Genomic DNA, 14,210 nt, shown 5'->3' on the forward strand with positions numbered 1-14,210 from the left:
ACAACTGAAAGAGGAAAGTGAGTTCAGCAGAACTATACTCATTTCGAATACTTAAAGCCGCAGACCGATATGTTAATCACCTGGCACTTTTCGCACTGAAACTGTATTTAAGCATATATATATATATATATGTATACATATACGACATTTATATTTATTTTTGGTACCTTAAAGAGCTTCTTATCTATTGGATAATTCAGAAGAATAAATTAGCAGCACGAATGCTATCTAAATATTCTTCATGTCCTTTATAAATATGTTGGTGAGTAAAAGTCATCTTATAATCCATTTTCTGGTGGTTTTACTCAAATTTTTAACTCAAATCAAACTAACTGGGAAGATCACATTTGATATGTAATATTGGTGTTCTGCACAACATAGAAGTAGTTTCCCAGATGCGTGTCAGACATGTTAATGACATGAAGTTATACTCCCAGTATATCTCATGTATGACCCCACCTGCTGTAGAATATGTGCAAGTGTTTATAGTGAAAGTGGCCAAGAGATAGAAAAGGCCATGTGACAAGACTGTGTGACTATGAAGCTTAAAATGAAGAGATTTAATGTGGCTCTGATGTATATTAGTAGCAAATAATTGAATCTACAAAACTTTGAAATTCAATATCTACATGGAGAAGCACAAAAGTACATTAAACACACTTATAAACTGAAACTGAACGTTACTGTCATGTCTCTGACACACTGGCTTGACCAGAAAGCAGTGAGTGAATAGACTGTAGCTCTTACAATGAGAATAACTACATTAAAGTTTTCTGGCTGCTTATGTCGAGCCATAGGAAGAGAGGATTACCTGAACGAAGAACATACAGACACGGCCACAATGACAATGTTGATCATCAGTCACTATGGGTGGGAGTGAAGGATAAATCTCAACAGTTAGGGTGGTTGATTGAACGATATGAGAATTCTTGATAGGAATAGTAACCATTACTGGGCTCTTGGATGACAGTTCACCGTGAAACATTTACTTATACAGTATTTTGCTTTATCCTCTTGATTAAATTTCATTTTGAAAATGGTGCATGGTGATAGGTAGTGAATTTAGAACGTTAAAAGCTAGCAAGTTTTGAAAATAATTCAAACACACAGAACGCTATTGAAACTGTTAAACATATTGTGTTGTTAAGTTCTAATGCACGTATTTTCCAAATATGTATAGATATATTGCCACGGATGTAATGTACCAAAATGTAATGTAATGTACCAGATCAGACGTGTGGGTTTAGGAAAATATGTACATGTCTGTAAAATCTGTTATGCACATGTAATAAAGATATAGTTGAAAGGAATGATTGTGATCATCTGATGTATTAATTGTTATTTTCACTAGAAATAAGTTAAAATGCTAGTATATTCTCTCGAAAATCTATGTTTTGTTGAATTGTTTACTTCTATTTTCTATTGGTAGTATTGTGTGTGTGTTTACCCACAGATAATGTGTTAAAGTCTAACAATGAAAGTACATAACCTTGCAACCGTTTAAATCTCCTGCTAAACAAAATACGTGTGTGTTTGAACATGATGTACAAATTTATGAACATGCATTTTATTTATAGTAAACATTCATTAAATCACATAAGTCAAAATGCCCAAATTAATGAAAGTGCCTATTTCAGAGAGAATTTGAATAGAATATTAGTTATTTAGTATTTTACCTTCTTGCTGTTCATGTATAGGTGTGAAAGCAGCGAGATCGACTCGAGCTCTGATAACTTGCATGTAATAAAACAGGTGTTGACGGTTTATTCAGGCACTGACAGGTTAAGCAATAGTATAGGTTTACTGTATTTCATATACAGTCCATTAAATAAGGCTCCTGCTGTTTTACTGATTCGATTGTAAACCATGCTTTTTCCAACTGAGCATGCCATTCCCAAGCCCAAATAAATGAGAAGGGTTACCGACAAGGTTGGCCACACATGTGAATCTCTGGCCCAAACCAAAATGTTAACCTCGGGTCTCGTGGGAATGAGTATAGAGCTAAAGTGTACCTTAGAAGCAACGCACAGCAGCAACCCCAATTGCTATCAGAAATGGAAAAGGTATATTGCAGAGTCCACAGCTGTGGCTAAAAAAGGTAGTGGAGAAAAGACTAAGGAAGGAAGGAGTTGTCAGAATGAGCACATGAGATATAATGGAGCGAAGAAAAACAAAAGCATTATGTTTACAAGAAACAAAACGGAAGAGAAAAAAAGGAAGGAAGGAGTTGTCAGAATGAGCACACTTGATATAATGGAGCGAAGAAAAACAAAAGCATTATGTTTACAAGAAACAAAACGGATGAGAAAAACTTAAGATTGCTAGCTTATGGTTACAATGTGTTTTACGATGGTGAAAACATAGAAAGAAATGGGATAGGCATAATTCTAAATGGAGTTACGAAAAAACAGTAATGAAGGTTAAAATAATAAATGGCAGATTACAGGTTGTGAAAATAGTACTTGGGCTGAAAAATGATGAATATAGTATCAGCATATGCACGCACCATAGCAAGGATGTTTGGAGGAAGAGAAAAAAGAATTTAGAGAGGCTCGTGCAGACCTAACAAGGAGCATGTCCCAGTAAGAGGCAATAATTGGCGGAGGAAATGTGAAATGCCATGTAGTGGAAAGGAAAGAAAGAAAGTTTTGATGGAGTGCATGGAGGAAAACGGTGTACAAGTAGGAACGAGGAGGGAGAAAGCTTGCTGGAGATGGTTGATGCTTTAAATATGTATGTTGTCAACACAGGTTTTCAGAATAGAGAAAACATCTTATTACTTACAAAAGTGGATTGTATAAAACACACATTGATTATGTGCTATTAAGAAAGATAGAACTATTGTGGACTGCTAAGTGATTCCAGGAGAAACTATAGGGAATCAACGTAGACTACTGGCTGCAGACTGTGAGAGTAGGAAGAGAAGAAAAGAGCAAGGGTAGGAAAAGAGAAAATAAACAAAAAGTCTGGACTTTCAAGGGACATAAAGTCACCGAATACAAAACAGTAGTAGGCAAAATTAATAGAACATACACAGGAGGAAAGAATGCATCTGGGAAGAGCCAGAAGGTGAAAGAGTAAATAAGAAATGGAATAAGATAAAAGCAATAGTGAGGAAATCAGCAACTACAGTTTGTGGTGTCACGAAAGCAGGAAAGCCTCAAGAGAGAGAGAGGAGGCATGGTGGTTGAATATAGAAGCGCAAGGGGAAATAAAACAAAGGAGAAATGTTTGTGAAGAAATAACAAGTAATAATGATAAACATACAAGAAATAGATATGGAGAATTCAAGTAGAAAGCAAGGAAATTAGTTGCCAAAGCAATAAGTCATGAAATCAAGTCTCTTTATTTTCGAAAGTATACATGCTGCACATCCTTCTATGGGATCTTTCATTTATGATTTTTTTTTTTCAGTTATCCAACAGAAGCTAAAGTATTTTTAGAAGTTATTTGGTTCACACGTATGTAAGAGTACTTCTTGATTAAAGGTTTTATTATCAGGTGCGAAAAACGTAATAGCACTAGGACATTTTGCAGGACGAAAATTTAGCCTTTCAATCAATTCATCATTTCAATTATAATATATATCCATAAGAAACTGTTTTATTTCTATAACACCGTCACTACGGAGTAGACTTCTTATTCAATACTACTGACCCAAATAACCATGTTTGTGAGATAAGTCTCTTAAGAAAACAAATAAGAGTGAGAAGTGACGTGAACTTTAAACGTAACTTGAAATATATTACAAACATTCAGAAAAGTAACTTTCCATTTCTTAAACGCTTTTCATGAACCTTTTTCAATTGTTACAGATTTAATTTATTAATATTAACTTCTGCTCAAAGCAACTACTTACATAGAGAAAAGAGTTAAAAAGTTTACCCAATAATAAATATAGCTAGTTAAATACACTTTTCAGACTCTCTTGCTCACAGTGATTAGAATACTATTACGTCTCTGGTCGTTTGTTAATTCAGGTATAAATTCTTCCCCAGGTACTTCAGCGATACACGTCCTTTCTTTAAATAAAACTAGTTTATTCTTTCCCAATACAACTTTGCAATACACAGTCACTTTAACTTAAACACACGCTATAATTCACAACGATTCACGCACCTTACTTACAGTCACTATCGCTCACTTGACTCAATTATCTGTCTATCTGCAATTATTATCCCCGCTTTATTTGTCGGACTTATATATTAAAATAGAGGGCGTCTGGCAAACACTCGAGCCTTCATGATCCTTCTAGAAACTCATCACGTGTTACCAGCGTCGCTTGACTTCCGCTGTCGTTACAATACTTTCGATCTTAAAACTAAAGATAGCAAAAGATGTAGAAAGTTTTATCTATTAATGTGAATGCCTATTTATGAATATACGACTTTCAAATCTACATGATCTCTACTATTACAAAAATGGTCTCTATACAAAAAAAGAAAGAAAAGTCTTTTGCTTGGAATATTTGGAAGAATATTATATAATTGCCAAACCTACCGTAACCACCATGTTGTGTATTCCAAATGACGACTTTTCTAACTGTATATATGGCGCCCAAGTCGACCGACCACCACGGAAACTTTTCATTAGCTGTGTGACTTATGAGGGAATGGCCACAGTCCAATCTACCATCCACACACATCGATGCTTGGAAAGAGTGGTGATACAAGGTGCTCTGTGTAGCCAATGCTCCTTCAGCAACATTTGTTGTAGCTGAAAGGACAGTTACAAAAAATGAAGGTATCGTGATGACCAAATTTCTCCATACATAGTGCCACACAAAATACTGTGTTTTGTGTATTAATCGTAACTGTCTATAAATCTCCAAACAATGAGTTAAGATATATTTATATCACTAACCACTTCTAAGCAGAGCTGTAGGATTAATAAGAACATTTATATGTCTTTTCACATTCCTCTTAATGTTTTCAATGCGGTTCAAAAGCAGTTGTGTTTAAAAGCAGTATTTCACTGGAAAAATACTCTGAAGTTAAGTAAATGAGAAAAAAGACATCTGCAGTTTACTTGATTTTTATAACAATTTTTAGGCCTATTTATTTCCAGTAGTTCGCTGGCTGTCGTCATTTCAACCGCAACTTTTAAAGTTAATGGTTTGTTTTTGAATTTCGCGCTAAAGCTACACGAGGGCTATCTGCGCTAGCCGTCTCTAATTTAGCAGCTAGGGAAGGCAGCTAGTCATCACCACCCACCGTCAACTCTTGAGCTACTCTTTTACCAACGAATAGTGGGATTGACCGTCACATTATAACGCTCCCACGGCCGAAAGGGCGAGCATGTTTGGTGTGACGGGGATTCGAACCCGCAGACTGCGAGTTGGGCGTCCTAACCACCTGGCCAACTTTTAAAGAAGAATGTTAGATAAAAATTTGTTTTTCAATAGATATAACCACTTACACTCAGCCTAGGAACAATGTACATAACCTGAAATACATTTGAATTTGTCGCCATACATATGTATTCAAGAAAGAACTAAAACCAATTCTTATATGTGTATATATATATATATATATAAACCTAAATCATTAGATATAAAATTTGCTTTGTAATTATATTGCTATATAACATAGAACTATTGATTTAGTTTTTATCACTCGTGTGTGTGAGCTGGAAAGGACGCATTATACATTTACAATATACATAATAAAAAAGGAAAAAAATTCGCAGTGAACGTATATGTTTACAAAATAACTAAACTCCGTGCCCTTTCACACGCTTAGGCAGGAAAAAATCAGTGCATGTCATTACACAAAAAAAGAGAAAATAAAATCAATATATACATACATAAAAGATACAGAGATGTGACATAATAAAAGAGCTGTTAGGCCCTTTGTCTTCTACACGTATACGCACGTGCGAAAGACAAATTTCACTCTTAAATTAAAATATAAAATACACAAAAAAAAGCAGACAGATACTAAAAATATGTATAAAAACGTTAAGGCAATATCTACCACACACACATTCAAGTGTGTAAAAAATAGAACATTAATATACACATGAAAGAAAAGTATAACATAAATACAGAAATATGAAATTTTGCTTTAAATAAATTAACTATATACAAAATGTAAATTCAACCAGAATTGAGTGACGTTTCGCAGTTTTCCGCTGCCAAGGTCTTCAGATCTTCCTTAGCCTTTGAAAGGTCTCTATTGATGTTAGTTAACCTGACCAGCAGTCACCACACCTTCTCCTTGTATCTTATTGGAATTGGTACCCCAGTAGCGTAACTAAGAAGAACCGAGAAGGCCAGCTGTCTCAGGCACAGCCCGTAAGGTGACGCAGAGCTCCAGCTATTTTAACAGATAATTAACAACTAAACCTGATCTTATGATTTGCACAATGGGCTATCTGTGCTCTGCCCACTACGGGTATCGAAACCCAATTTCTAGCATTGTAAATCCGCAGACATACCACTGTGCCACTAGAGGACTATAAAGTGTATGGGTAGTTCGTCAAACTAACACTGGGCGTAAAAATACCTAGTTATGCCACTGGGTCACTCAGCAAATCTTCCTCTTACTTATAGAGAGTCCCTGCCTCTATTCAGTTAGCAAACACCTGGCACTTTCTTTTGAGTACTGAGATATGGTCTAGTAGTGTATGATGGCCTTGGGTAGCTTTGTTGGGGTTTCTACTCTTACATTCTCTGTGCTTGTTCTCTGGAGCTCTTGGCTAATACCGTCTGGTCCATGACTGCTGAAAACGTGCTCCTTCTCGTCCTAGGGGTAGTTGGTTCTGCCCACAAAATAAACACTCCCCCCAATTATTGTGAAGCTTCTTATCAATGATGGAGGTAGTCCATGAACCAGCTGGTTCGTTTTGATACCTGTTGACGTTATGACCACTTTAGGAATGTCAGATTGGGTGTTCAAGATTTCCATGGCAACTGGCATCTTCTGAGATCTCATCCAGTCTCTGACTTTGTCAACTCTTGACAGGATCCAAGGATTTATTTGGCTTCAGAATGTATTGGTACCTCTGTATATGTGAACAAATTTGTCATTGTCATTGAGTTTCGGTGGTGTACCCTACAATGGGACATTTCACCAGGCATTGTGTCTTCCCAGGCTTCACTCCCCTCCCCCCTTTATTGATGTTAGCAATGCAATGTTGAAGGCTGCTGTTTTCCCTGTAGGCTTAGCTATTTAGGAATCGATGAGTTACTGGCATTGAAGTCTCCATAATGATGTCCTCCAGTTCAGCTAATGAAGGGAGTAGCATGGCCCCTGTTGATACCAGGGTCAGCCCAGTGACAGATGCAATAAGCTTTCCCATATCCAAGAATTGCCAAGCAACACGACTTCATCCATGGTTTTGGTCATGGTAAACATCTGGCCCGTTCCATGGGTTTTAGGTTTGACATCATCGTCACTCCTCTCGCTAAACACTAAATCCTGCACATCCTGGAGAAATACAAAATCTTCATAGGATGATAAGGCAGAGAGATCCATCACTAAGTAGTATAAAAAATAGAAATAAAACTCTAATAATAAGTTGTCAACAAGGCAGGAGAACCATTTGCTAGTCAAAAAGAGATTATCCAGGCTAAGTTTGTTTGTTTGTTTTGAATTTCGCATAAACCTACTCGATGGCTATCTGTGCTAGCTGTCCCTAATTTAGCAGTAATAGACTAAAGGGAAGACAGCTAGTCAACACCGCCCATTTCCAACTCTTGGGCTACTCTTTTACCAACAACTAGTGGTATTGACCATAACATTATGACGCCCTCACGGCTGAAAGGGCGAACATATTCGGTGATGGAATTTCGAACCGGCGATCCGTGGATTGCGAGTTGAGTGCTTTAACCACCAGGCCATGACCAATCATCCCAGGCTAAGAGCTTGACATTAACTACTGAAAGTATTCAAATTTAATTTTTGATTACTTCTAATTGTTAAAAAGGTTCAACCATGTTTGTAGGTGAAGGGGGTTGTATGTGCAGTTACGACCACGACATAATGTATTGGTCTACAGGCTTTACATATATTCATGTAATATATTCCCTATACAGGATGTACCCAAAGAGCTTCCCAATCCCCAATTCCACGAATCTCTGTCTGACTAACTACTTGTGGTTGTGGTACCCTCTGATGTCCCTGCCTTGCAACTGGAATACACTCCACCCCTCTCCGATCCGACTTCATTCTTCTTCCTACCTTATGATTATCATGTATATAGAACCCAGTTCCAATAGCAAGAAATTGAGGTCGAAATTGCAGCTGGTTCCTACATACTCTAAATTGACTTGATTTGAACAATACTATCCATTACCTTTGACAATTAGCTTTTGCTAATGCTTTCATCGTTTGTTGTTAAAGACTTATTTCCACTTACAAGTCGTGTATAGTATTTTTTGGTGCGAATTAAAAAGTTTCACCACGTGTATGTTACCTTCCACTTCCCCCTAGCACACCTAATGCCTTTATTTTCATGCTTTAATATTACATGTTGTAATGAAACAACCTTAAGAAAATATTTAAAGAACTATGTGTTTATTAAAACTATTTCAATCTGAATAACTGAAAATATTCCTATCACAACCAAATTAAATACAGGTACACCACAAGTATATATTTGTTATGATATCTAACCCACTGTCTGCAAATTTCATTTACTGCTGATAATTTCACCTGCTCATAAATATTTCAATTTATTCTTGTTGAAACACCTTCTACATTATTTATTGAGAAACAACAGTAAAAATCCCAGATAAAACTGTGTTTCCCTTACTCTTTCTCTCAGACATAATATTTCTCTTTGTTACTTTTATTTCTCACGTGAAAATGCATTACCCGTCAAACATTTCAATGCCAAAATTGAAACATTATCTTATCAGTTTTAATGATAACGAAATATAAACTGCACTTTCCAGGTCAGCTATTACATTTAGTCTCATATTAAGCATCACAGAATTGAGGAGGTCAAAGACAATTGTTTGTTTCACATGTAATTCACTTACTATGATCATTGTTTCACCATTAAAGGCATCATCAGGTAAATACTGGAATAGCTTGTAAACAGGTATATATATATATATATATATATATGTGTGTGTGTGTGTGTGTTACACCAAAGAACCAGAAGTATCTTTGACACACCCTGAGGCACATGGAGTGAAAAGTGGGGAGGAGCTTAAATTGATTTGTATCTTTAGAATTTTATATAGATTCGTTTGAGTGGCCTGAGGATTCTTCTAAAGTAGGTGTCTGTGACTTGTTGGTGATAAATGTCAAAAATCTACAGACAGCCCATAATCCACTAGTTTTAAAATAATATATATATATTCAAAACAAGTCAAACATATGTAAAAAAATTCTTTACACTATAGAATATAACAGTTTTATCTAGAACTCTAAATAACTCTCTTTTCTTGTCAAAAGTCCACACAAGTTTTTTCAATTACTTTAGAATCCAACTGACAAGACGAATTTTTTTCTTATAAGTGAATAATTCATCTACACTATCCCTGGGTTACCACAGTTGTATTCTGAACCTTAAATAATTGCCTCCTTTCGTTAGATTTCACACAGACGGGTTCAATTACTTCAGAACACTCTTTGACAAGACAGATTATTCTCCTTAACTTTATTAAACTGTGAAACTCATTTTAAACTATCACCCGTATGGCTAATCACTCATACACTAACTAACTTCGTGTTTTCTTTCGCTAACTAATTCTCTGACTTAACTTCACTTGACTTTTTCTTTACTTTCTACTTAAATTGCGCTCGCGAGCCACTGAATATATATATATATATACCTGTTCACAGAGGCCTCGAATTTTTGACAAACTACACGAGCAGCGTTATAATATAACAATACTTAGTTAAGAAAAATACCGAAGCTTCGATTAACGTGACGTCAACAACATTAGTAAAGTCCAGACAACAATGTAATTGCAAAGGCAACATACAATTCATACAGAGCTATGTAACGAGACTTGTCACAACTAACATCTTTAAAAGAATCCATCTTCAACACTCCTATCTTATAAACTAGACAATCATTAAATATTAAGTCACAAAATAAACTAAATAATGACACTTATACCAAACAGTCTTGTATATCCAACAGATACATTCTTTCTTAAAAATAATATCAAAAACCAGTCTCTTAACAATAACACCAATTCAAAAAGTGCTTCTAACAGCATTCTTTCTAATCCTTCTCTCTATCATAAAGAAACTATCATAGTATCATGCACTATACCAGAGTATGTTGGTTTGTTTAAGGTGTAGCCATAATTACTGTTGCTTGGGGCTTTTTCATCTGACAACCAGCTGGCAGTTACCTCTTCATACCAGGTCTTAATTAAACTGCCTTGGTTAGGGTGAGGGTATCCCTCCTACCTAGATTTTGCCTGATGGTTTCATATGGGAACACTCAATGAATTTTTCCATGAGTATATTCTGACCTGTAAATGTCATTGCCAGGTAAACCTTCTAATGAAATCAGTAAAGACTGTATACATAGGAGGCTATTCTCAAGGTGCTGATTAACTTGGCTTAATGGATTGCCTTGTTATAGACTGGGTCGAATCTGTGACAGATCTCCTAAACATTGTTTCCCAGTCCTTTTGCTTTTCCTCATCCAGTTGTTCAATAGCATTGAGGATGGGACTGTCCAAGCTCAGATCAGGCATTTTATAGTCTATCTCAGTCTGCTCATTCCTAGCAGTTACCTACTTGAAACACTTTAGGAAATAATCCACGTATCCTTTCCCTACACTCAGAAATGTAGGGGTGATCTAATTGACTTCACTTACAAAGACCTGTGATGCTGATCAAAGCCTATTTCTCATGGGTTCTTTGTCAATACATGGCTGAGATATTGCCTAAATTTAGTCAAAGTAATGTGCTAAATGTAGTCCTAGGTGTTACTTTCTGTACTAGGGTCCGATTATGAAACTACTATTTCATGGGCTAGTTGTATTATGTCCTAATTATGTAAAGCATCAAAGTTGGCCATAAAAATATCACACAACAAATGAGATAATGGAGAACCCATAACTAGGCCTTCAGTCTGTTTATAGATATTATTATTATTAAGTTGAAAATATTAGTTTTCAACGCAAGTTTTTGTTAAACTTATCGCGTCTAAAATTTCAATGATCTTTTAATATTATTATTACTATTTAACGACAAAAGAGATTTGAAATGTTAAAGTCCTATACAGAAGTTGTTAGCGGAACATTCGAAGACCGTTTATTCAATACAAAGTTTAAATTGTTTTGTATAAAAAGTAATACACTTACTATATATGTATATATAATAATAGGCTTTTTTCCATGCTAATAACTTTGAATTACTCACCCTCTTGAAGCCAGATATTCAGCTGTAAAACGTAGAAATTATCAATCACATATAATTACAATTAGAATATCACACATTAAACATCATACAAACTAATTGAAATTGCTATATCTCCTGAAAACAAATATATACTGGAAGATACATTATAAAGATCTATTGAACTGTTCCAAAGTAAAATATAAACCAAAAATCTATAAGTAAAAAATCGGAAACAGCTTATAACTAAGTTGATTGAAACTAAATTTGTTCGAAAGTGAGAGAGTGAACAAAGAAAATATCTTGGTAACTTTATTATAAACCATACTTAAGAAACCATGACAACCTAAGGAAACATAATTTTTATCTTGGTAACTTTATTATAAACCATACTTAAGAAACCATGGCAACCTAAGGAAACATCATTTTTATCTTGGTAATTTATTATAAACCATACTTAAGAAACCATGACAACCTAAGGAAACATAATTTTTATCTTGGTAACTTTATTATAAGCCATACTTAAGAAACCATAACAACCTAAGGAAACATCATGTTTAGAGTTAAATCATAAATAACCGCAAGTATTCTTCCTACAAAGCAGTTAAAAATATTAAAAATTGATATTACCTTGCAGTGCAAAATACTTATCATTAATATTACCTTGCAGTTAAAATGCTTACCATTAATATTACCTTGCAGTTAAAATGCTTACAATTAAGTGGAAAAAGTGTGTGTGTGTGTGTGTGTGAGGGGTGACTGGTGTCCCTTTTGCCCTAAGTGTTAAGCACATATTTTGAGTTAAGTGATTTTTGGTACACACAATAAGTTGTAATTATTATTGAACGCAAAGAGTGGTGATCAAACTTATATATATGCATTTGGTATCCCTTTCTTTGAAATTAGCAGGAATAATCGATTTAGCGCATTTCTGAAAAGAATCAGTTTATTATACATGGTAATATAAAATCAATGCCCAAAGACCGAGGTAATTTTAATATGTGAAGAGACTTATCAGTGTTAATAAAAAATTCAAGTGAAATGATATCAAGCAAAAGAAATATCACATGGAAATGTTTAATAAAATAGAAAGTATTAAAACAGTGCATGCTCTGTTAGCCATTTTTTATTGTAACCTACATGATAACTCAAATGTGAATTTATTACACTTATTATACTGTCTACTATATCAGGTTATTACCAAAATATTTATCTGTTCCATTTTTGTTGATGTACGGAGGATTGAGTAAGTTATATCAAAACGATTTTAAATATACAAATCAATACGTCACATGACAACCCCAGCTGATATAAAGTAACAGTGGAACGTATGAATTAGAACTACACTTTCACACTGCTTAGTGTTTCGTTACATAGTATGATCAATACGTCACATGACAACCCCAGCTGATATAAAGTAGCAGTGGAATGTATGAATTAGAACTACACTTTCACACTGCTTAGTGTTTCGTTACATAGTATGATCAATACGTCACATGACAACCCCAGCTGATATAAAGTAACAGTGGAACGTATGAATTAGAACTACACTTTCACACTGCTTAGTGTTTCGTTACATAGTATGATGCTACCAAAAATTAATCGCTTTTGAAATGCAACACAATCAAGATGGTTCTCAATCTGAAAATGAGGCCAACAGGATATGCCTTCACCAAGATAAGATAAGTAGCTGGAGAAAGAACTGAATACCATTCCATACGAAAACATACTGGTCAAATCGCTAGACGCAGCACTTTGGGATTTCTGTGTTAAAATGAGCGCTGAGAAACTATCGTCTTCATAAACTAGCTAGCTTGTGAAAAGGTAGCAGGGAGGATTGGTGTTCTCTGGATATGAAAGCCTCGTCTTCGTAAACTGGATAGCTTATGGAAAGGTAGCAGGGGGGATTGGTGTTCTGTGGACATGAAAGCCTTTCGACGAAGCCTTTTGAAGTGGAAACTACATTGCAGCGCTATTGTTACAATGCATAGTCGTCAGATAGAGCATGACTGGATTTGGTGACGTAGACTGTTACGACGTGGTGAGGCTCCTAAATCGTTTTAATATAACGTAATCAACCTTTGCGTTTATCATCCTGAGAGTTGGTATATATCACTAAAGCTAAACCGAAAAATAACATACTTGTTTTGTTTTAATTGTGGATTAACGTTAAACAAAATAATATTATTATTCTAACAAGTTGAATTACAAGTTGTTGTAGGCACGGAGTTTTATCAAGATCAGTCATGTGTGAATTTTTTGTTGTTGTTTTTAAACCTGACTAATTATCTTGCAAATACCCACCGGTTTTATATGATAAGTAGCATCAGGTAATAGGTCTCCCAGGTAAAGCAAGTTGCAGTCATTACTTGGGTGAAATCTATATAGAATCCAATCAAATCTTTTATTATTCAACTTGGTTATCTAAACGTAGCATACACCTTTGTGTTTTAATTCATATATTTTAAAAGTTTTAACATAATAACACCCTAATAATGGCTGGAGACGGCTTGAGTAGGTAATGAAGACAAACTTTAATATAAGTTTAACATAACAGCAGCTGTACAACGTTTCGACAAGGTTTTTTCATCATCAGGTAGATAAGGATTTAGTGTCCACCAATCCTGTGAAAACTGCATTAATCAAAGACTGGTCCAAACCACAGCCAAGTTGAGAATCTCAATTTTTTTTTACGTTTTGCATCAATTATATTAGCAGTTTTGCCAAGTGTTAGATTTGGGGATAAAAGTGTATTTTACTATCACCATAGTCTGATAGTTTACCTGAATTGACCATACAAACTGTCAAGCAAAATTCTTAAACCAGACCAGACTGATTTGGATGGGTATGTACTGTATGTCATAATTGCGTATCATATAACTGAGTTGAGCAACA

General features: G+C 35.1%; 1 protein-coding gene across 2 annotated transcripts in view; it reads right to left on the minus strand.

Annotated features, from left to right (window-relative positions):
- Window positions 1–14,210, minus strand: part of LOC106469923 (fucolectin-1-like) — a 47,784-nt gene that overhangs the window by 18,486 nt on the left and 15,088 nt on the right. For both annotated transcript variants that reach the window (XM_022398495.1, XM_022398496.1), the window contains exons 3-5: window positions 13,620–13,695; window positions 11,340–11,361; window positions 4,501–4,716 (exon numbers count right to left, since the gene is read on the minus strand). In XM_022398495.1, coding sequence (XP_022254203.1) covers window positions 4,501–4,716; window positions 11,340–11,361; window positions 13,620–13,695 — 314 coding nt within the window. The remainder of the gene's footprint in view (window positions 1–4,500; window positions 4,717–11,339; window positions 11,362–13,619; window positions 13,696–14,210) is intronic.

This window comes from Limulus polyphemus, unplaced genomic scaffold (genome assembly GCF_000517525.1).
Source record: "Limulus polyphemus unplaced genomic scaffold, Limulus_polyphemus-2.1.2 Scaffold3725, whole genome shotgun sequence".
Lineage (NCBI taxonomy): Eukaryota > Metazoa > Arthropoda > Merostomata > Xiphosura > Limulidae > Limulus > Limulus polyphemus.